Below are 23,798 nucleotides of genomic sequence, written 5' to 3' on the forward strand. Positions count from 1 at the left end.
CTTCTTTTTGTTTCATTGTAGTTTCAATAATCAATTCAGGCAAGTACGCAAATGCATACAGACATGTGCGATCCAACTAAGCTAATGAGCTGTAATAATGATAATGATTGGTTTTTCTAACAATAATAATAACTGATAACGATGGTGGCAGCAGTTATATGGTTTTGATGATGATGACGATATAATTACAAAACATAAAATCACAGTTAAAACACAGTTACAACCTAACATGACCCGTGATCAAGATCATTCATTGGTAACTGACAAGGGTAATGATCAGCTGTTGCATTGTGACAGCATCTGTATAGATACCGCAACTTATAGTCATCGTCATAATAATATAATGACGAGGGTGATAGTTTATATAAATATATATTCATCGTCATACTGTTCACTTCCTCTGTCAACCCAAGAACGGTAATTCTTGGCTGCTTGTGACCTTATTACCAATTCTGGAGTGTTGCCGACTGTCGCTGCTGGCTCGATCAAAATAGTGGTTGAGTACACATATCATTTAGTTGAGAAATAGCTAGACCTCGAAAATGGTGTGTGGTGGCTTCAGTTGTTCCAAAAACGCACTGATAGTGCTAAACATACTCTACATCGTAAGTAATTTATGTCTTGAATTGTGTACATTGTGACAGATCACTGTCGTTCTTTGTCCATATTTTCCATTCATCGTGCAGTCACTAAACTGTAGCGATACTGATAGATTCTTAATCTCATGACAAACGCACAAACGTTGCCCCTCCATTTTTTTCTTTTCTTTTTTTATCACTGACTCATCGTTGCTCATGACCATGACGTTGACTGTTTTATTACATTACCTTGAACTCTTCTCAATAATTTTAGGAGTTTGGCCATATTAAGTTACTGAAATGGCATCAAATGAAATAAGACCTTTTTTTTCACCTACGTATCATCATGTTTGTTTCGTTATCTTCCTCAAGTTCCCGACCTCTTTCTTTCCAGTATTTTGCCATGTGTGAATGTGAATAAATATTAGAAATATATTTTAAAAAGTTTGTGTCAGTGTGTTATTGATCAATTTTTATGCCACAAGCAACACAAAAGCATGTTGTATGTCCTGGGTTTAGCATTCTGGTCTACAGGTTGCTTCATCACTTTCACAGTCCTTCATTCATGAATCGATTAATTGACTCGTTTGTTTCATCACTTTCAGAGTCCCCCATTCATGATTAGATTAAAAGACTCATTTGTCTTTGTTATTGATCTGTAGATTGATCTTTGAGTCTAATTCAGTAATTGTAATATATGCATAAGTTATCAACTTTGTCTGTCATAAGCACACAGAGATTCATCTCTATACTAGTACCTATGCAGAGACATGCACATGACATACAATATGTTCATTGTGTCAATGTGTGTTATGAGTATCAAAAGCATTATGAGATCTTGTATGTCTTGGGTCCTGGTCTGCCAGAACTTTGAGTTGACATTAGTTACTCTTGTTAGTTGGGTGTTTGATCGCCAGTGGTGTGTTTCTCTTCATTTTTTGTTACCTCATCATTGCATGTAATTTATGTATCACTTTGTACACATGCCTTTCATAGCAAAACAGAAGCTGTCACAGTGAGTTACAAAAAATCTAAACATACATGTATCATGTATGTAATGGTTTGTTTCAGTTGGTGTCCTTCATCTTAATTGGCGTGGCCGCCTACGGTCGAGCAGCTGCTGTGGTGACAAGTCTGACATTAGTGGGAAGTTTAATTGCCTGTGGTGTGTTCCTCTTCATTATTGCCCTGGTGGGACTGTTGGGGGCCGCCAAACACCACCAAGTTCTTCTCTTTTTTGTATCCTTTCACATTAGAATCAGAATAACTGTATTATCATAGCAAGAGAAATTAAGCATGGTGAAGTCTGTGAAGCTTACTGATCACAAGCATGACAGTAAACTTTGGCACACAACATTTATAACAAAAACACGCACAACAGAGTCATAACAAACCAAACCCAATTAAAACATCAGCTTTACATTATTTGACACATTCGTCACTGTTGTGTTATGAAAAAGATGCTTTCAACTTGTGTGATGTGATCTTGTTACAAGTTTGCCTGAAGTAGTCTGTTTGATTAAGCTGCTATAAAGTTTAGGAGGTGTGTTTAATTTGTCCATTAATCAATTAGAAACCAAGGATACAAGTGCAACACAACAACATACAGTTATAGAATCAATAAAAGTTCAACATACATTTTGTGATATTCAGTATTTAAGAAAATGTTGAGGCTTTATCTTACAGATGGGCACACACATGCAGTTTCTCACAGTCACACAACCCCCACACCTCATGCACACACACTTATTGATTCATTAATGTGCATACACACTTGCACGCACACATACATGCACACACACACACACACACACAATTTCACACTTTATCATTTGATGATTAATCTTTATTATTTGATGAATGATTTTGACAGCAGCTTCTCTTTTTTTTTTCATTTTGAAATTTTGATTTTCTAGGATAGATTACATATGTACATGCCGGTGTTCTATGAAAGGTGATTGTGTATTGGCCAGCTTGATTTATTCAAGACACCTGAGATTTAGAAATAAGATATGCAGATGGTGGATTAATAGTGTGCCACATGTCAGTTTGGCCATCAGCAATTCAATAAGGAACATGAATAATTTAAATTTTAATACAAAGAGTGATGTCAGCAGAAGGGATAGTTGTACTTAGAATCTTTTTTTGTATACTCTTTTTTAAAAGTAATTTTTTTATCCTTTTTTTTAAAATTTATTTATAACATCAGCCCTCTGATAGTCTCCCCCTTCCCCAACCCTCAGCAAACTGCAAAGTAGAGGTGAAAGAGGAAGAAGAAAACAGAATGTCTGAAAAAAACAAAAAAAACTTTCATGACAGACTTTTGACATATATATGTGTTAAAAATGAATTCAGTATCTGAATTTATAAATGATCTAAAAATTGAAAACTTTCTTCTTTTCTTTTTTCTTTTCATTTTTCTCTGATCGAGTCAGCCAGAATATTACTGGTCAGCACTTATGTAGAATGTTTCTGTGGATTTTGTAGTTTATTGGGTGGCAGTGTAATGGGAATTCATTATCTTCTTTTGTGTTCCATTTATGTAAGTGAAACACGGAGTATTTCTTGTTGTTTTTTTGTTTTGTTTTTAAGATTTTAAAATACTTTTCCATCTTTCTTCTCAGAGACAGAGGACTATATTTTATATAATTTTATTATTTAAAAAAAAGAAAAAGAAAGAAAGAAAAAACACACACACCCAAAAATTTAACAATCTTATCCACCTTTCTTCTTAGTGAGGAGTATATACTTGTCATGAGAAGTCAAGGGGTTGAAGCAAAACAAAACAAAACAAAACAACAACAACAAAAAACCCAAAAAACCAAAACAACAATAAAAAAATAAAAAAGATTCAAGGAGGACATTTCAGCAGAAGTCAAGGGGTTAAAGCAAAACACGAAAACAAAACACAAAACAAACAAACAAACAAACACACACAAAAATGCAAGGAGGAGATTTCAGCAGAAGTCAAGGGGTTAACACAAAAACAAAACAAAACAAAAAAAGCAAGGAGGACAGGGCACAAAGAGGTAGGGAGCACACTTGGGAACAAAACAAAACAAAACAAGTAAGGAGGACAGGGCACAAAGAAGTAGGGAGCACACTTGGGAACAAAACAAAACAAGGAGGACAGGGCACAAAGAGGTAGGGAGCACACTTGGGAACAAAACAAAACAAGGAGGACAGGGCACAAAGAGGTAGGGAGCACACTTGGGAACAAAACAAAACAAGTAAGGAGGACAGGGCACAAAGAGGTAGGGAGCACACTTGGGAACAAAACAAAACAAGTAAGGAGGACAGGGCACAAAGAGGTAGGGAGCGCACTTGGGAACAAAACAAAACAAGTAAGGAGGACAGGGCACAAAGAGGTAGGGAGCGCACTTGGGAACAAAACAAAACAAAACAAGTAAGGAGGACAGGGCACAAAGAGGTAGGGAGCACACTTGGGAACAAAACAAAACAAGTAAGGAGGACAGGGCACAGAGAGGTAGGGAGCACACTTGGGAACAAAACAAAACAAGTAAGGAGGACAGGGCACAAAGAGGTAGGGAGCGCACTTGGGAACAAAACAAAACAAAACAAGTAAGGAGGACAGGGCACAAAGAGGTAGGGAGCACACATGGGAACAAAACAAAACAAAACAAGTAAGGAGGACAGGGCACAAAGAGGTAGGGAGCACACTTGGGAACAAAACAAAACAAGTAAGGAGGACAGGGCACAAAGAGGTAGGGAGCGCACTTGGGAACAAAACAAAACAAAACAAGTAAGGAGGACAGGGCACAAAGAGGTAGGGAGCACACTTGGGAACAAAACAAAACAAGTAAGGAGGACAGGGCACAGAGAGGTAGGGAGCGCACTTGGGAACAAAACAAAACAAAACAAGTAAGGAGGACAGGGCACAGAGAGGTAGGGAGCGCACTTGGGAACAAAACAAAACAAGGAGGACAGGGCACAAAGAGGTAGGGAGCGCACTTGGGAACAAAACAAAACAAGGAGGACAGGGCACAGAGAGGTAGGGAGCGCGCTTGGGAACAAAACAAAACAAAACAAGTAAGGAGGACAGGGCACAAAGAGGTAGGGAGCGCACTTGGGAACAAAACAAAACAAGTAAGGACAGGGCACAGAGAGGTAGGGAGCACACTTGGGAACAAAACAAAACAAGTAAGGAGGACAGGGCACAAAGAGGTAGGGAGCACACTTGGGAACAAAACAAAACAAAACAAGTAAGGAGGACAGGGCACAAAGAGGTAGGGAGCACACTTGGGAACAAAACAAAACAAGTAAGGACAGGGCACAGAGAGGTAGGGAGCGCACTTGGGAACAAAACAAAACAAAACAAGTAAGGAGGACAGGGCACAGAGAGGTAGGGAGCACACTTGGGAACAAAACAAAACAAGGACGACAGGGCACAAAGAGGTAGGGAGCACACTTGGTAACAAAACAAAACAAAACAAGTAAGGAGGACAGGGCACAAAGAGTTAGGGAGCACACTTGGTAACAAAACAAAACAAGGAGGACAGGGCACAAAGAGGTAGGGAGCACACTTGGGAACAAAACAAAACAAGGAGGACAGGGCACAAAGAGGTAGGGAGCACACTTGGGAACAAAACAAGTAAGGAGGACAGGGCACAAAGAGGTAGGGAGCGCACTTGGGAACAAAACAAGTAAGGAGGACAGGGCACAAAGAGGTAGGGAGCACACTTGGGAACAAAACAAGTAAGGAGGACAGGGCACAAAGAGGTAGGGAGCGCACTTGGGAACAAAACAAAACAAAACAAGTAAGGAGGACAGGGCACAGAGAGGTAGGGAGCACACTTGGGAACAAAACAAAACAAGGAGGACAGGGCACAAAGAGGTAGGGAGCACACTTGGGAACAAAACAAAACAAAACAAGTAAGGAGGACAGGGCACAAAGAGGTAGGGAGCACACTTGGGAACAAAACAAAACAAAACAAGTAAGGAGGACAGGGCACAAAGAGGTAGGGAGCACACTTGGGAACAAAACAAAACAAGTAAGGAGGACAGGGCACAGAGAGGTAGGGAGCACACTTGGGAACAAAAGAAAACAAGTAAGGAGGACAGGGCACAGAGAGGTAGGGAGCACACTTGGGAACAAAACAAAACAAGTAAGGAGGACAGGGCACAAAGAGGTATGGAGCGCACTTGGGAACAAAACAAAACAAAACAAGTAAGGAGGACAGGGCACAAAGAGGTAGGGAGCACACTTGGGAACAAAACAAAACAAAACAAGTAGGAGGACAGGGCACAAAGAGGTAGGGAGCGCACTTGGGAACAAAACAAAACAAAACAAGTAAGGAGGACAGGGCACAAAGAGGTAGGGATCACACTTGGGAACAAAACAAAACAAGTAAGGAGGACAGGGCACAAAGAGGTAGGGAACACACTTGGGAACAAAACAAAACAAGTAAGGAGGACAGGGCACAAAGAGGTAGGGAGCACACTTGGGAACAAAACAAAACAAAACAAGTAAGGAGGACAGGGCACAAAGAGGTAGGGAGCACACTTGGGAACAAAACAAAACAAGTAAGGAGGACAGGGCACAAAGAGGTAGGGAGCACACTTGGGAACAAAACAAAACAAGGTGGACAGGGCACAAAGAGGTAGGGAGCACACTTGGGAACAAAACTATGGAGCACGGCCAGAACATGTGTCGCATATGATTGTCGTGTCAACCGTGAACTGCGACCAATAAAGAAACTCTCAAGCATCGTTCTTGTCTCAACCTTCTTGCTAACTGGTTTTTTTTTTTTTTTAGTTTTATAGTTTGAAATAAGCTAAAAACACAACCATCAACAAATACATATTTTATTGTAGAGAGAAAAGTAAATACTGGTGCTCAATCACTTATTAGTTTATTCGATTGACGTTCTTTTGATGTGGCTTGTGACTCTCAGGCCCTTTGAAAAGGTGAACATTGATGCAAGCACAGTCAGTGGAACATGGTGCACTTGTGACTGCATTTGATCGCTGCTTCGGTGCATGAAGAAACCATGAAGAACAGGCTAGTGTATCGTTATACGCAATGGGAGATATATCATTATTTTGATTTCATATCAACCATGAACAGTGACAAATGAACAAACAGCCAAGCATCCATCTGTCTCCATCCTCAGCAGGCACAACAGCCGTGTAGTTCAGGCATTGGATTTCAATCTGAGTTATACACATATATGACTGTCTACATGGTGGGGGTAAAAATAGGTATATACATATTTTGGCTGTGTGCAAGGCAGGGGTAAAAATAGTCATACACATACATATGGTTGTCTGCATGGCAAGAGTAAAAAATAAAAAATAGTCATACACATAGATATGGCTGTCTGCATGGTTGGGATAAAAATAGTCACACACATATTATGCTTGTCTGCATGGTTGGGGTAAAAATAGTCATACACATATATATATGGCTGTGTGCATGGTGGGGGTAAAAATAGTCATACACATATATATGGCTGTCTGCATGGTGGGGGTAAAAATAGTCATACACATATATATGGCTGTCTGCATGGTGCGGGTAAAAATAGTCATACACATATATATATGGCTGTGTGCATGGTTGGGGTAAAAATAGTCATACATATATTATGGTTGTCTGCATGGTTGGGGTAAAAATAGTCATACACATATATATGGCTGTGTGCATGGTGGGGGTAAAAATAGTCATACACATATATATGGCTGTCTGCATGGTGCGGGTAAAAATAGTCATACACATATGTATGGCTGTCTGCATGGTGCGGGTAAAAATAGTCATACACATATATATGGCTGTGTGCATGGTTGGGGTAAAAATAGTCATACATATATTATGGTTGTCTGCATGGTTGGGGTAAAAATAGTCATACACATAGATATGGCTGTGTGCATGGTGGGGGTAAAAATAGTCATACACATATATATGGCTGTCTGCATGGTTGGGGTAAAAATAGTTGTACACATATATATGGCTGTCTGCATGGTGCGGGTAAAAATAGTCATACACATATATATGGCTGTCTGCATGGTTGGGGTAAAAATAGTCATACACATATATATGGCTGTGTGCATGGTGGGGGTAAAAATAGTCATACACATATATATGGCTGTCTGCATGGTGGGGGTAAAAATAGTCATACACATATATATGGCTGTCTGCATGGTGCGGGTAAAAATAGTCAGACACATAGATATGGCTGGCTGCATGGCAGGGGTAAAAATAGTCATACACATAGATATGGCTGTCTGCATGGCGGGGGTAAAAATAGTCATACACATATATATGGCTGTCTGCATGGTTGGGGTAAAAATAGTCATACACATAGATATGACTGTCTGCATGGCAGGGGTAAAAATAGTCATACACATATATATGGTTGTCTGCATGGTTGGGGTAAAAATAGTCATACACATAGATATGGCTGTCTGCATGGCGGGGGTAAAAATAGTCATACACATATTTATGGCTGTCTGCATGGTTGGGGTAAAAATAGTCATACACATATTATGGCTGTGTGCATGGTGGGGGTAAAAATAGTCATACATATATATATGGCTGTCTGCATGGTTGGGGTAAAAATAGTCATACACATATTATGGCTGTGTGCATGGCGGGGGTAAAAATAGTCATACACATAGATATGGCTGTCTACATCGCGAGAGTAAAAATAGTCATACACATAAAAGTTCTCTTGTGTAACGTATGGTGGGATGAAAATAGTCGTGTAATGCATGGTGGGGTGAAAATAGTCATACACATATGTGGCTGTCTATATGGCAGGGGGTGGGGGGGGGGGAGGGGTGGTGGTGAAAATAGTCATACACATAAAAGTCCTCTTGTGTAATACAAAATGAACATGAAGAGACACAGCCCACGAAAGAAGAAGGAGAAGTCTCCGGAGTTCTTGGTACGAATGACTGCCACAGCATGGCGCAGTATTTCTCCCTGACTGCGGCCCAGTACATGATCATCCTGTTCCTGCTGTTCCTGCTGCAGTTCGCCCTGGCCTGCGCCTGTCTGGCTGTCAACGGAGAGCAGAAGGACGCCCTGGCTGAGGAGGGCTGGAGGCTGGCCAGCAACCCCACGCGCCAGGACGTTCAGCGACAGTTCAACTGCTGCGGCTTCAAGGACCACAAGCTGGGCGCCAATGAATCCCTGGGGCACCCCAGTTGTGAGGTGAGCCGTGTCTTGTTGTTAACATTTTGGCAGTTAGGGTGTGTGTTGGGGGGGGGCGGGGGGGGGGGGAGAGGGGATTGGAAGGAGAGCTCTTACCCTCGCACTAACTCCCCTCCGCCCCATCCCCACCCCACCACCACCACCCCCCTTCCTTTGAATTGAAGCAAAAACTTTTAAGTTTGTTATCACCAATGATGACTACACTTAAACAAATCAAATCAGTCCAATCATTGTGCCTGCAAACATTTTTGGTTTGTCTTTTTCATACCTTTCAATTTTTTTTCATGAGCCTGTCTGCAATACGTGATAACACTGTATGGAATGATAATGTTTTTAATGGATTTTGTACTGGACGTAAATGATTTGTTTAATTACACATACTTAACTGTGACCGAACTAGTGCAGACTCCAGCAGGGGTCTGACATTCCTGTCCTGTGCAAACTACTATCCGCCTATGCAGAGAAAACGAAAGCAGCTACGGCGATACGTAATTATACTTTATGGGATGATTGTTCATTATGGATTTTGTACTGAATATAACTGACATATCATGATACAAAATTACATTGTATAAGATAAATGTTAATAAGGGCTTTTTGTTCTGAATGTAATTGATACCATCATGTCTTGACATGTAGTTTCACTGGATGAGATCAATGTTAGCGATGGATTTTGTCCTGAATGTAATTGATATCATCATATCATGATGTCTTGATATGTAGTTGCACTGGCTGAGATCAGCGTTGATAATGGGTTTTGTGATGAACGTAATTGATATCTTCATATGTCATAATGCGTAATTGCACAGTGTGAGATCAGTGTTCATAAGGGATTTTGAGCTGAATGTAAATTGAGATGTCTTGATTCGTAAAGACAGTTTGTGAGGTGAGTGTTGAAAAGGCATTTCGAACTAGCTATAATAGACCTCTGGAGAGTTCTGTGGCCATCTTAGATCTTGCGCATGCGCAGCTAACTTTTTCTCAAAATTCGAGCATTGGCAAAGGCGATCGACATAGACAAAGCAGCAAACATGTGCTGTCCTCCATTTCTTCAGTTGATAGCCTCCATTGCTACAACCAAACTCTGGTCGATGAAGTGCCATCGTATACAAACACAAAAAAGAGCAAAAAATTTAAAAAATGAAGCCCGCTGTTTCGCACATTATCCCTCTCTCGATCGCCTTTGTCATTGGAAATTTCAGAGAGCCAGTCAACTTCGAGAGCATAGATCATGTGACATGCTTCGATAAGTCATGTAACCACAGAACACCCCAGCAGTCTGTTGAAAGCTGGCCTCCTCCCTTTTCCAGGTGGCCCAGTGCTGTGAAAGCTCGGACGCTCACTGCTGCAAGCCGAAGGGCAACACGACAGAGCTGGATGATTGCCCCTGCGACAACTGTCTGAATAAGATGCGGCCCATCATCTACAACGCTTTCACCGCCACTGGGGGCGTGGGGCTCTTCTTCAGCTTCACAGAGGTGGGTCACTGATGTGAACTGCTTGTCAGATGTGTAGGTGTTGGTGTGTGTGTGTGTGTGTGTAGGTGTGTGTGTGTGTGTGTGTGTGTGTGTGCATGTGTGTGTGAGTGTGTGTGTGTGCGTGTGTGTTGTCATTGACACATTCCATTTATTTTGCTTGAAAGTCTCAATTTAATTTATGGTGCCCTGTGGTGTTAAATTTTGTAACCATTTATTCTTAATTGTTAGTGTTCTATGCCTGTGTGGTGAGGAGGTAGAGTGTATTATGAATACACAATATGATTACAACGATGGTTATTATTATTCAAAGGCATTAGCCAGTTCTGACCTGGTGCCAGATCTTCCTACATAGGTTGTTGTTTAGGTTTGATTTTTGTTTTTATTTTTTTGCAACACAAGTCAATAGTACTGAGTAGAAGTAGTACTAGTAGTACTGTCAAGTACCATGTAAACAACGCTCAGTATCCAGTATATGCCCACCTCCACTTTGGTGTAACACTGCACTCACAATCGAAACACCTTGTAAAAAGCCCATGACCTGATTTGGGGGGGAAGGGGGGTGGGGTGGGGGGGGGGTTGGGGGGGGGACAAAAACAGAAGAAGAAAATTATGAGGAATCAGTGATAGTTCAGTTGCTGTTTTTGATCTTGTTGCTTTATGAAGCATCACAGATTTAGATTTGGAGACAAAGAATAGAATGCCTGCCTGACATGGAAATGTGTCATTCAAAGGCAAAGTGATATGCAGTTGGAAAATGTGTATTTCAACATAATTGCAATTGTGTAGCGTCCACCAGCCGTCAAACGAAACAAATGTATTTAATCACATTCCGGAGCACAATATAAGCTGTTAGCTTGTTGTTGCTCCGCTGTCTATCTGTACATGGGTGACATATTTACTGAATAAAATTTTGTTTAAATCAAAGGCAAAGTGAGAGTATGAAGGTACTCTGTGACACAGTATTAGCTCACTTAGCACTGCCAGTTAGCTCCCCTGACCCTCCCCACAGACCACCCATTTCTGTGGGTAAGAAATAAAATCGCCAAAAAACACGTTGGAATTTATGAACTGAAAACTTCCAGACTGATTCGTAACATAACAAGTTAGTAGGGGACAAAATATAGATCTTCCTCACTTCTTATGCTATCATACAGTGAGAAGATGAAAGTATCCATATTTTTTGTTTGAAATTTGCACACACTGATGACATGTAAACAAATTTAGGAAAGCACACAGTTTGAAACAGATTGAATTCAGAACGTTGTATTGCCTCAGTAGGGCCCCTTCGTGTAATTCTGTTGTCTGCCTTGTGACTGAGAAGAAACTGGGCCAGATGCCATTGTTGGCACGTACTGTTAACATGAACCAGTCACCGCAAAAACAACTCTCCTGCTGGCAAGCACAGCTATGCAATCTCCATTTATTGGTTGCAATGGAGAGTAGAAAGTGGAAAGGTCAATTGAGATATTCTTAGCTTATGACGTCATTATGGAAATGAGGTGCCACTCCAAAAATTCAAAACTGTCTAATCTCTAAAGCCCCGCTCAGGCTCCTTCGTCTGAAACGGCTGTAAACAGTAGGGCTTTGATTGAGGCCGTTCGTCCGGAGTGAGTTATGTAGTCGTGTTGTTCTCACTCCCAGCTCAGCCAGTGCTGTATGGTGAAAGTAAGCAAGGGAATGGGCTCCTGCAAAGGGTGAAGAACCTAGTAAACACATGCTCCCAACTTTAGGGTTAAATTGGTGCAGTATGGGTGAGTGTTCACAAGGTGGTTTACAGTTGCAGTAATACTGGTTGTAGCAAGAATACAACTAATGATGATTTTCAAGGATTTGATTTTTTGTTTTTAGCTTTTATAATCAGATTTGCAGTTGTAGTCATATTACTGTTACCGAGTTGTATTAATGTTGCTGATTGTAATTGATTATGAAATCTCCTTCTACATACGTGTCTATTATTAAATACAGAGCTCAAACAGCGATGTTGAAACAGGTTGCTGTCAGGTTACATTTTGAATATATTATAAGAAATCTTTTTCTGAAGTGCCCATGTAGTTATTGTTGTAAGTTACGTGCTAGAAAGCATCCATCGCTTTGTTGTCACCACAAGCGTGATCATGATGGCATTAGTTTTTTGTAATTCCACCAAATGGGTTTCAAACTTATGATTGCGTCAACTGGGTCAGGTGATTATATTTAATGAGTGTGGTTTGACAGAGATGGAATTGAAGTCTCGTATAATTTTAATCATCAAACATTAGAACTTTTTTGTAAGTTACAGAGATGTCTTCACACATGCTAACTGTAGGAGATGGCTGATATTTACAGTATGCTTGAAGATGGAAAATATGCCTTGTATGTGTTGTCACTGTTGTCCATTATGTTTTGTGAACATGGCTTGTAACATGTATTGTCATTGTTGTCCATTATGTTTTGTGAACATGGCTTGTAACATGTATTGTCAATGTTGTCCATTATGTTTTGTGAACATGGCTTGTAACATGTATTGTCATTGTTGTCCATTATGTTTTGTGAAAATGGCTTGTAACATGTATTGTCACTGTTGTCCATTATGTTTTGTAAACATGGCTTGTAACATGTATTGTCATTGTTGTCCATTATGTTTTGTAAACATGGCTTGTATACATGTATTGTCATTGTTGTCCATTATGTTTTGTAAACATGGCTTTTAACATGTATTGTCATTGTTGTCCATTATGTTTTGTGAACATGGCTTGTAACATGTATTGTCACTGTTGTCCATTATGTTTTGTGAACATGGCTTGTATACATGTATTGTCATTATTGTCTATTGTGTTTTGTGAACGTGGCTTGTAATGTGTATTGTCATTGTTGTCCATTATGTTTTGTAAACATGGCTTTTAACATGTATTGTCATTGTTGTCCATTATGTTTTGTGAACATGGCTTGTAACATGTATTGTCAATGTTGTCCATTATGTTTTGTGAACATGGCTTGTAACATGTATTGTCATTGTTGTCCATTATGTTTTGTGAAAATGGCTTGTAACATGTATTGTCACTGTTGTCCATTATGTTTTGTAAACATGGCTTGTAACATGTATTGTCATTGTTGTCCATTATGTTTTGTAAACATGGCTTGTATACATGTATTGTCATTGTTGTCCATTATGTTTTGTAAACATGGCTTTTAACATGTATTGTCATTGTTGTCCATTATGTTTTGTGAACATGGCTTGTAACATGTATTGTCACTGTTGTCCATTATGTTTTGTGAACATGGCTTGTATACATGTATTGTCATTATTGTCTATTGTGTTTTGTGAACGTGGCTTGTAATGTGTATTGTCATTGTTGTCCATTATGTTTTGTAAACATGGGTTTTAACATGTATTGTCATTGTTGTCCATTATGTTTTGTGAACATGGCTTGTAACATGTATTGTCATTGTTGTCCATTATGTTTTGTGAACATGGCTTGTAACATGTATTGTCACTGTTGTCCATTATGTTTTGTGAACATGGCTTGTAACATGTATTGTCATTATTGTCTATTGCGTTTTGTGAACGTGGCTTGTAATGTGTATTGTCACTGTTGTCCATTATGTTTTGTGAACATGGCTTGTAACATGTATTGTCACTGTTGTCCATTATGTTTTGTGAACATGGCTTGTAACATGTATTGTCATTGTTGTCCATTATGTTTTGTGAACATGGCTTGTATACATGTATTGTCATTGTTGTCCATTATGTTTTGTAAACATGGCTTGTATACATGTATTGCCACTGTTGTCCAATATGTTATGTGAACATGGCTTGTAACATGTATTGTCATTGTCCATTATGTTTGTAAACGCTTGTATACATGTATTGCCACTATTGTCCATTATGCTTTGTATTGCTGCTTTGACTGTACCTGGAGGCTGTCAAACTTTGATTGTTTATGAATACTTCCTGGTGTGAATTATTGATTGAACTTGACCATAAACTATATATATATATATATATATATATATATATATATATATATATATATATATATATATATATATGTATGTATGTATGTATGTATGTATATGTAGATAGATAGTGCATTATTGAATGAACTTGACCATAAATTTATATAGATATAGATAGATAGATAGAGACATTTATATATATATATATATATATATATATATATATATATATATTCATTTTAGTGACGACATGAAAGCGTGTTTTATATTCACACCTGGCTTCTTTCTGTCAAAATCATAGCTGTATGGCTTTATGTATTGTGAACCCGTTTCCAGACATGACTTTATTTGATCTTGTGTGAGAACTGTTTGTGTCATGTCTTGTGCTGGGCAGAGTCAGAAAACATGTTCTTGTGTTTTCTGATTGTTTTTATTTTTCCTTCATTTTTATTTTTAAACTCATTACTTAATACAGAATGTCATAGCTCAGTAGACACCGCTGTTTGTATCCATAGTTCAGAAGCCAGAAATGAAGTAGTGTGAAGATTTTCACCTTGCTGTTTGTTATTTCAACACCTTTTTTTCTAACCCGGCCCTCAATTTCAGGTGTTGGGCGTCTGGGTGACGATCCGTTACCGAAACCAGAAAGATCCCAGCATTAAAGCGTCCTTTCTTTAACTGGCTATATGTCTCTGGCCATCTGTGGCCGTGATGGTGGCCAAGAGGTAGCTCAGTCTCTCTTCCTTTGCTCCCACTCTGTATGCTGGGTCGGTGGCACTCAGTGGGGGATGGGTGTGTGTGTGTGAATGAGCGTGTTGTACCGTACCTTCCTGTGTTGCTGATTATCAGCTTCAGTGTTTTGTTGGATGCAGAGTTTTTGTGGGGTTTGGGTTCAGTTCTTCAGTCCACGTTACTTCCATTCCCCTCTCCCCAACAGACTTGCATGTTGCACTTTTGCCTTGCTTTCATATTGCAGGAAACAGAACTCATCGTTTTGAATAATGGCTGTGATTATTTATATATATATATATATTTTTTTTTTTGTTTGTTTGTTGTTGTTGTCATTCTCTCACATGAGGACATAAGTATTGGCAGTGTAATGCTCATGCACACAAATTCACATGCATGCGGACACACATAATTTTCTGTCTTGTGTCAGAGGTAAAAAAAAAAAAAAAAAAAAAAAAAAAAAAGAGAGACAGAGACAAATTGATACACACACACACTCACATACACACATGCAACATATACACACATGTGTGCATGTACACACACACACATCACTAATGTTTGCACAATATTCACTCACACTCACAGTGAGTCGCACAGAAGCGCGCTTACTCACATACCGTGTGTAAATATGAATATTTGCATTCTTTCTGTCCACAATAAAACGCCTGGACAGAAAAATTAAGGAGTTATTGACAGAAACATGTTCAAATCTTATTCCAACACTTTCTTTTCTTGTGTAAACGTTGTTGTTTTTTCACTGTACATATTTATATGAAAGGCTGTCCACAAGAATGTTTGAATGCACCGCAAAGCATGTAACCTTTTTTTGTTATTGTTGAAAAAGCTTGCTGTTTCATATTGCTGCAGTGTTACTGCCATTTTCTTTGTGATCCTATTCTTTTTCTTTCTGTTCTTTTCATTCTTTTATTGTTGGTAATATATATGCGTTTGTTATGATTATTGGGAAAAATAGCCACTTTAATTGCAGATCATGCAGAAATAAGATGTGAGAAATTGTTTTGATTTTTTGTTTTCTTTTATAAACACAGCCTAATGTTATGACTAATGTAATGTGCGTACAAAATGTATAAAAGTCACTATTTTTATGTAAGATTGTAGTCGTGATGACTTAGCTTTGTTGAAAGAAGGAAATTAATTTTTCCATGTGTGCTGAGTGAAGGGAAGTAATTTTAAGCTAGGTGGTGCTTGTTTTTTTTGTTTTACTGTGTTTGGCCTGAATGCCTCAGCAACACAGCAGTGCTGTTTTAAAGAGCACTAATATTGTTCCATTTAAGTGAGTTTGAAAAAACAACAAAAAAAAACACACAACAGGATGCTGTGGTGTTCCATTATTAAGTAACATTTATTGTTAAGTAACCCCTAGGCTGCCTATATGATGAGATAAGTCGTCAGCGCCAGGATGTACGCTTTGCTGCCACAATGACGAGATAACTCATCATCAAAATATTCTGACTTTTCCCTGGTTTGCATTGAGTTCATTGACAAAAATACTGGTAGCTTTAGCTTGGGAAATCTTTTTCGATTCTATTCACAGCTAGAAACCCCATCTACGTCATGAGGCAGTCCATTATTTGAACGTTTTGGTTGGATTACTGCTGCATTGTTTGCCTGGTTCCTCTCCTGGCTCGCTCAACAAAATGTCAAACCTCATGCTCAAGACATGCGATCGTGGTTCCATGAAATCAGCCAAGATTGCTTTCTTCAGCTGATGCTCAGAAAGAATTTTAGTGTAAATTCAAAGAAGACAGTGATGAACTTCTATTGGACGATTTGATAGAAAATCGAGGGAGCAATGAAGAGACTGGCCATGATACGACTATCAGTGAGTGATGCCGACTTTACAGTTGTAGCAGCCGACAGAATGTGACCGAATCTTTAGCAGGACACAGTGTGAGTGATTTTCTTGGCACTCAGCCAACGCAATCTGATGAGAACTGGATGAAATGACCGTGTGTGAGAGGGGTGAAGGGGGGTGGGGGTGGAGACCGAGGGGGTGTGGCCCCACATCCATATTACCACTTAGAGAAGTCACAATGCATTGTGCATCTGTCTCTTTTTCTTTTTTTTTATTGTGGTTGTTCTGGTATAATTTGTGTGTGCAGGTATTATCCATTTGTCCAGAAAATATATTTAGTGCAAATTACCTGACTAATGTTTGTATTGAACGAGTTGAAAATGTAACAAAAAACAAAACACTGACTTCAAAACAACAGCACGTCACTGAAAATATATAAAATGGGAAAACATCATGTGTTTTGTATTCTTTATTCATTTATCTTTCAGAAAATATATACTTTGATGGGTCTTTCTCCAATAACAAAGAGCACAGAATTTTTTTGAAAACATACACCTGTTTTTGTTGTTGTTTTTTTTGGAAAAAACCCTGGCAAATAGACTTAACTTCAATCTTATTTTCCTGGCAGCGAAAGGGTTAATTTTTCGGTGTGATAGTTTTTTCATTATGTCAAAAGATGTTTATGCTCGATATCTTCTTTTTTCTTTCCGTAATTAAGATAAATGTTGGACAAAAAATTATTAATGTTTGGTGATGGGTCTGTTTTCCTGATTTCCAGTCCATGCCCTATTGTACTGCAATGACTGTATTTCCTTGGCACTTTTTTCCTTCTTCTTCAGTCCATTATTTTACCCCTGCTCGTCCACATTTCCTGTCAGTGTACATGTGTGATGCGAAGTGCAACAGTCAGCGTACTTGTGTGGTGTTAAGTGCAACAGTCAGTGTACTTGTGTGGTGCTAAGTGCAACAATCAGTGTACTTGTGTGGTGCTAAGTGCAACAATCAGTGTACTTATGTGATGTGAAGTGCAACAGTTAGTGTACTTGTGTGGTGTTAAGTGCAACAGTCAGTGTACTTGTGTGGTGTTAAGTGCTGTAGTCAAAGTACTTGTGTGGTGCGAAATGCAACAACGCACTTGTGTGGTGCTAAGTGCAACAGTCAGTGTACTTGTGTGGTGCTAAGATTCTTGCAATTGTTGGACATACGTAGTGAATGTCTGTGACGGTGTGAAACTGTAGCAATAGTTGGACATATGTAGTGAATGTCTGTGACTGTGTATGACAGTGTGAGACTGTAGCAATGCTTGGACGTGTGTAGTGAATGTCTGTGACAGTGTGAGACAGTAGCAGTGGTTGGACATACGTAGTGAATGTCTGTGACAGTGTGAGACTACAGCAATGGTTGGGCATGTGTAGTGAATGTATGTGACAATGTGAGACTGTAGCAATGGTTGGACATGTGCAGTGAATGTCTGTGACAGTGTGAGACTGTAGCAATGGTTGGACATGTGTAGTGATTGTGACAGTGCAAAACTGTAGCAATGGTTGGACATGTGTAGTGAATGTCTTTGATGGTGTCAGACTTGTAGCAATGGTTGGACATGTGTAGCGAATGTATGTGACAGTGTGAGACTGTAGCAATGGTTAGACATTTGTAGTGAATGGCTGTGACTGTGTGAGACTGTAGCAATGGCTGGACATGTGTAGTGAATGTCTGTGACTGTGTGAGACTGTAGAAGTGGTTGGACATGTGTAGCGAATGTATGTGATGGTGTCAGAATGTAGCAATGATTGAACATGTGTAGTGAATGTCTGTGACTGTGTGAGACTGTAGCAATGGTTGGACATGTGTAGTGAATGTCTGTGACAGTGCGAGACTGTAGAAGTGGTTGGACATGTGTAGTGAATGTCTGTGATGGTGTCAGAATGTAGCAATGGTTGAACATGTGTAGTGAATGTCTGTGACTGTTTGAGACTGTAGCAATGGTTGGACATGTGTAGTGAATGTCTGTGAGGGTGTGAGACTGTAGCAATGGTTGGACATGTGTAGTGAATGTTTGTGATTGTGTCAGACTGTAGCAATGGTTGGACATGTGTAGTGAATGTCTGTGACAGTGTAGGACTGTAGCAATGGTTGGACATGTGTAGTGAATATCTGTGACAGTGTAGGACTGTAGCAATGGTTGGACATGTGTAGTGAATGTCTGTGACAGTGTGAGACTGTAGCAATGGTTGGACATGTGTAGTGATTGTGACAGTGCGAAACTGTAGCAATGGTTGGACATGTGTAGTGAATGTCTGTGATGGTGTCAGACTTGTAGCAATGGTTGGACATGTGTAGCGAATGTATGTGACAGTGTGAGACTGTAGCAATGGTTAGACATGTGTAGTGAATGTCTGTGACTGTGTGAGACTGTAGCAATGGCTGAACATGTGTAGTGAATGTCTGTGACTGTGTGAGACTGTAGCAATGGTTAGACATGTGTAGCGAATGTATGTGACAGTGTCAGACCGTAGCAATGGTTGAACATGTGTAGTGAATGCCTGTGACTGTGTGAGACTGTAGCAATGGCTGGACATGTGTAGTGAATGTCTGTGACTGTGTGAGACTGTAGCAATGGTTGGACATGTGTAGTGAATGTCTGTGATGGTGTCGGACTGTAGCAATGGTTGGACATGTGTAGTGAATGTCTGTGACAGTGTAGGACTGTAGCAATGGTTGGACATGTGTAGTGAATGTCTGTGACAGTGTAGGACTGTAGCAATGGTTGGACATGTGTAGTGAATGTCTGTGACAGTGTGAGACTGTAGCAATGGTTGGACATGTGTAGTGAATGTCTGTGACAGTGTGAGACTGTAGCAATGGTTGGACATGTGTAGTGAATGTCTGTGACAGTGTAGGACTGTAGCAATCGTTGGACATGTGTAGTGAATGTCTGTGATGGTGTCAGACTGTAGCAATGGTTGGACATGTGTAGTGAATGTCTGTGACAGTGCGAGACTGTAGCAATGGTTGGACATGTGTAGTGAATGTGATGGTGTCAGACTGTAGCAATGGTTGGACATGTGCAGTGAATGTGTGCGACTGTGACAGTGTGAGACTGTAAGCAATGGTTGGACGTGTGTAGTGAATGTCTGTGACAGTGTGAGACTGTAGCAATGGTTGGACATATGTAGTGAATGTCTGTGATGGTGTCAGACTGTAGCAATGGTTGGACATGTGTAGTGAATGTCTGTGACAGTGTGAGACTGTAGCAATGGTTGGACATGTGTAGTGAATGTCTGTGACAGTGTGAGACTGTAGCAATGGTTGGACATGTGTAGTGAATGTCTGTGATGGTGTCAGACATGTAGCAATGGTTGGACATGTGTAGCGAATGTATGTGACAGTGTGAGACTGTAGCAATGGTTAGACATGTGTTTTGAATGTCTGTGACTGTGTGAGACTTTAGCAATGGCTGAACATGTGTAGTGAATGTCTGTGACAGTGTGAGACTTTAGCACTGGATAATACGGGTAATACATGTCGTTGATAACAAATATGTAACTGTAGTTCAGAATAATTGTCATCAGCATTGTCATTGTCATCAAAGCATTTGTTTGGGTTTTTTTTTTTTTGTTCGTTTGTTTATGATTTCATTGTTGCATAACTACATTGTTGTTGATGTTGCTGACAGCAAAGTTCACATGTATGGCAAACTGTTTGTTTCAGATCGTTGTTGGTGTTGCTAATAACATCACCCAACTGGCATGCTTGTTCCTCTATTGAATCCTTGTTGTTCTTGCTGTAGCAGTAGTATACGCACATGTGGCGTGCTTGTGCCTGTGTCTTCCCATGGGAATGTCCAGGGTGTCGTCAGAGTAAATAGTATCCCTACCTTCTGGAAATTTTGTGCTGGAAATTTTCTCTTTTCTATCGCAGTCTTTTGTTTCTGACTTTTCCCTTTTCTTTCTTTCTTTTTTATTTTATTTTTTTATTTTTTTATTTTCTGCCTTGCTGGTCCTCTCACTATTTTTTTGTTTTTGTTTGTTTGTTTGTTTTTCCCAGAAAGCTAAGGATTTTATTTATTTATTTAAAAAAATTTTTTGTATCTTGTCTTTTTCTGGACCTGATGATTCAGCACCCTCACTATGTTGTTTTCTGTTTTGCGCCTTGCAATTGTGAGGTGCCTGTTGGTGATGTTTTGTTTTTGTGTGCCTGTTTTTTTCATATATAATTTTGTTTATTACATTTGTATGATTTACTATGTTTAAGTTCAGGATAGTGTGTTTTGTTTTGTGCTTTTTTTTTATCCACTGATGAAAAATTGACAGAATGGTTAATGTCAGAGGCTTGTCCTGGGTTTATGTGCATGAATGTGACTGCTACTTATGCCTTTATATATATATATATATATATATATATATATATATATATATATATATATATATATAGTTTATTGTTGTTATTTTTGTTCACTTTGGGGGTGTTTTTTCTTTGTTTTGGGGTTTTTTTCAGGTTCTACAGGACTGATGTTTACAGTATTTCATCTCTGATAGGGCCTTGATTGGTTGGTTGGGCTTTCAGTCACAAAAGATAGAAGAGTCCCATAAAGTCTGGGTGTTTCAAATCAGTGTTGATTTTTTTGATAGTGTTACTCATGCGGTGTGTGTGTGTGTGCATGTGTGTGTGTGTGCTGTGTGTGTGTGTGTGTGTGTGTGTGTGTGTGTGTGCGTGTGCATGTGTGTGTTGCAGATCATTGGGGTGTGGCTGGCGATGCGCTACAGGAACCAGAAAGACCCCCTGGCCAACCCCAACGCCTTTTTATAACAGCAGTCAGACGTTAGTTAGCGCCATTACTGTAGGACAAGGGCACTCTGCGGAGCAGTGGGGGTGGGGGGGTGTAGTGAGACAGGTGACCACAGGTGGACATGTAGCAGGGGAAGTGTTGGGGTGGGGGTGGGGGGGTGTAGTGAGACAGGTGACCACAGGTAGACATGTAGCAGGGGAAGTGTTGGGGTGGGGGTGGGGGGTGTAGTGAGACAGGTGACCACAGGTGGACATGTAGCAGGGGAAGTGTTGGGGTGGGGTGTGGGGGGGTGTAGTGAGACAGGTGACCACAGGTAGACATGTAGCAGGGGAAGTGTTGGGGTGAGGGTGGGGGGTGTAGTGACACAGGTGAACACAGGTAGACATGTAGCAGGGGAAGTGTTGGGGTGGGGGGTGTAGTGAGACAGGTGACCACAGGTAGACGTGTAGAAGGGGAAGTGTTGGGGTGGGGGTGGGCTATGTAGTGAGACAGGTGAACACAGGTAGACATGTAGCAGGGGAAGTGTTGGGGTGGGGGGTGTAGTGAGACAGGTGACCACAGGTAGACATGTAGCAGGGGAAGTGTTGGGGTGGGGGGTGTAGTGAGACAGGTGAACACAGGTAGACATGTAGCAGGGGAAGTGTGGGGGTGGGGGGTGTAGTGAGACAGGTGACCACAGGTAGACATGTAGCAGGGGAAGTGTTGGGGTGGGGGGGTGTAGTGAGACAGGTGACCACAGGTAGACATGTAGCAGGGGAAGTGTGGGGGTGGGGTGGGGGGTGTAGTGAGACAGGTGACCACAGGTAGACATGTAGCAGGGGAAGTGTTGGGGTGGGGTGGGGGGTGTAGTGAGACAGGTGACCACAGGTAGACATGTAGCAGGGGAAGTGTGGGGGGGTGTGGGGGGTGTAGTGAGACAGGTGACCACAGGTAGACATGTAGCAGGGGAAGTGTGGGGGTGGGGTGGGGGGTGTAGTGAGACAGGTGACCACAGGTAGACATGTAGGAGGGGAAGGGTGGGGTGGGGGGTGTAGTGAGACAGGTGACCACAGGTAGACATGTAGCAGGGGAAGCGTGGATTATGGGACCAGGTGGGGATGGGGCATCAAAAGGAGGCTTTGCTGAATTGCTCAGCCTGTGATACAGAGCTCCATGTAATCAGCTTTTAAAAAAATATAATTTATTTTTAAAAAAAATTTATTCACGATTCAGATTAGTCCAAGTTATACATTTATGTGCTGTCAGAAAAAAAATGATCAAGGATTTGGGTGATGACATAGGATGGTTACATTGCAGATGCATGCAAATTTGGCATTGTAAATTGTATGTCTTTGGTTTCTGGAAACAGTAAATTGTCAGTTTTGTATGATTTCTGAAAATGAGTAAAAGGCAAGTTATAATGAGCATAGCCCTCAGTGTTTGATATGATGGCAAGAAAAAGAAAAACGAAATTCCATTGCCAAAAGTTGTCTTGATCTCAAAAAGTTCAAAAGGTATGAGTTACTGGAATATTTCTTTTTAAAATGTGTCAGCAGCTGAACGTTCTGTTTGTGGAGAAGCATATGGAATACTGTATGTATTTAAGTCAGGCTTGTGGAGGAGTTTTAGGCATGGGTTTGATAGAACTGATTTAGCGGATCCAGTTGTGTCAGCAACAGTTTGGTTACATGCTGTAAATTGCTACTGTGTCTGACGGGGTCTTGGGTTTGTCTTCTGTTGATAATAGCTGTTCTATTTTATATTCTGAATTTATTGATTCTAGTGAGCATAGCCTGTGCTTGGGGTCACAGTAGTGCCAGATTTCTCTTCGCATTTCAGTTCTGAAATCTTCAGTAATTTATATGTGAGTCTAAAAGTGTGCACATCAGTTGTGGGGAAATAAATGAAAACAAAACATCCTCAGCTTACCTTCCTTTTACAGTTGGTAATGATGTGACCTCGGCTGGAGAAAGGGATCTACAGAGTGCTGAGACACTGTTTACAAAAGAAGTATAGGGAACAAAAAAGGATGTGGTGTGCAGCCTTGCATTGATTCAGTTGTGAATGAACCTTACCTGTGCTGTTATGGTCCCACCCACACAGCAGGTATAGTAAAATAAATAAATAAATAAATAAATAAATTTTAAAAAAAAAAAGAAAGAAAGAAAAGCACCTCATTTCATCAAGAATCTCTTTGAGTATCTGTGAACCGAGTCCAAGTTTGGGGATGGTTTTGGCTGGATTAGTAATTTTGCTGTTGTTATATTTTTGTCTTTGTCACCAGATGAGACAACATCCTTGATTATATTTTTTCAGT

General features: G+C 40.2%; 1 protein-coding gene across 2 annotated transcripts; it reads left to right on the plus strand.

Moving 5' to 3' along the window:
* The first annotated feature begins 467 nt into the window (after positions 1-467).
* LOC143288141 (tetraspanin-13-like) lies at positions 468-21,640 on the plus strand. 2 transcript variants are annotated; one of them, XM_076596436.1, is made up of 6 exons: positions 468-605; positions 1,650-1,817; positions 8,536-8,751; positions 10,062-10,229; positions 14,772-14,890; positions 21,448-21,597. In XM_076596436.1, exons 1-5 carry the CDS (start codon positions 543-545, stop codon positions 14,841-14,843), a joined length of 687 nt encoding a protein of 228 aa, XP_076452551.1. In that variant the 5' UTR covers positions 468-542; the 3' UTR covers positions 14,844-14,890; positions 21,448-21,597. The 2 variants fall into 2 exon arrangements, with proteins under 2 accessions (XP_076452551.1, XP_076452550.1); XM_076596435.1 differs by lacking the exon at positions 14,772-14,890 and having other exon boundaries at positions 21,448-21,640.
* The last annotated feature ends 2,158 nt before the right edge of the window (positions 21,641-23,798 follow it).

This window comes from Babylonia areolata, chromosome 12, assembly GCF_041734735.1.
Source record: "Babylonia areolata isolate BAREFJ2019XMU chromosome 12, ASM4173473v1, whole genome shotgun sequence".
Lineage (NCBI taxonomy): Eukaryota > Metazoa > Mollusca > Gastropoda > Neogastropoda > Buccinidae > Babylonia > Babylonia areolata.

Bases quoted from the DNA above. Each gene is read 5' to 3' on its own strand.
- LOC143288141 (XM_076596435.1), top strand. From the start codon at position 543: ATGGTGTGTGGTGGCTTCAGTTGTTCCAAAAACGCACTGATAGTGCTA. The intron at 606-1,649 runs GTAAGTAATTTA...GGTTTGTTTCAG, and splicing joins TGCTAAACATACTCTACATC to TTGGTGTCCTTCATCTTAAT. The intron at 8,752-10,061 runs GTGAGCCGTGTC...TCCCTTTTCCAG, and splicing joins TGGGGCACCCCAGTTGTGAG to GTGGCCCAGTGCTGTGAAAG.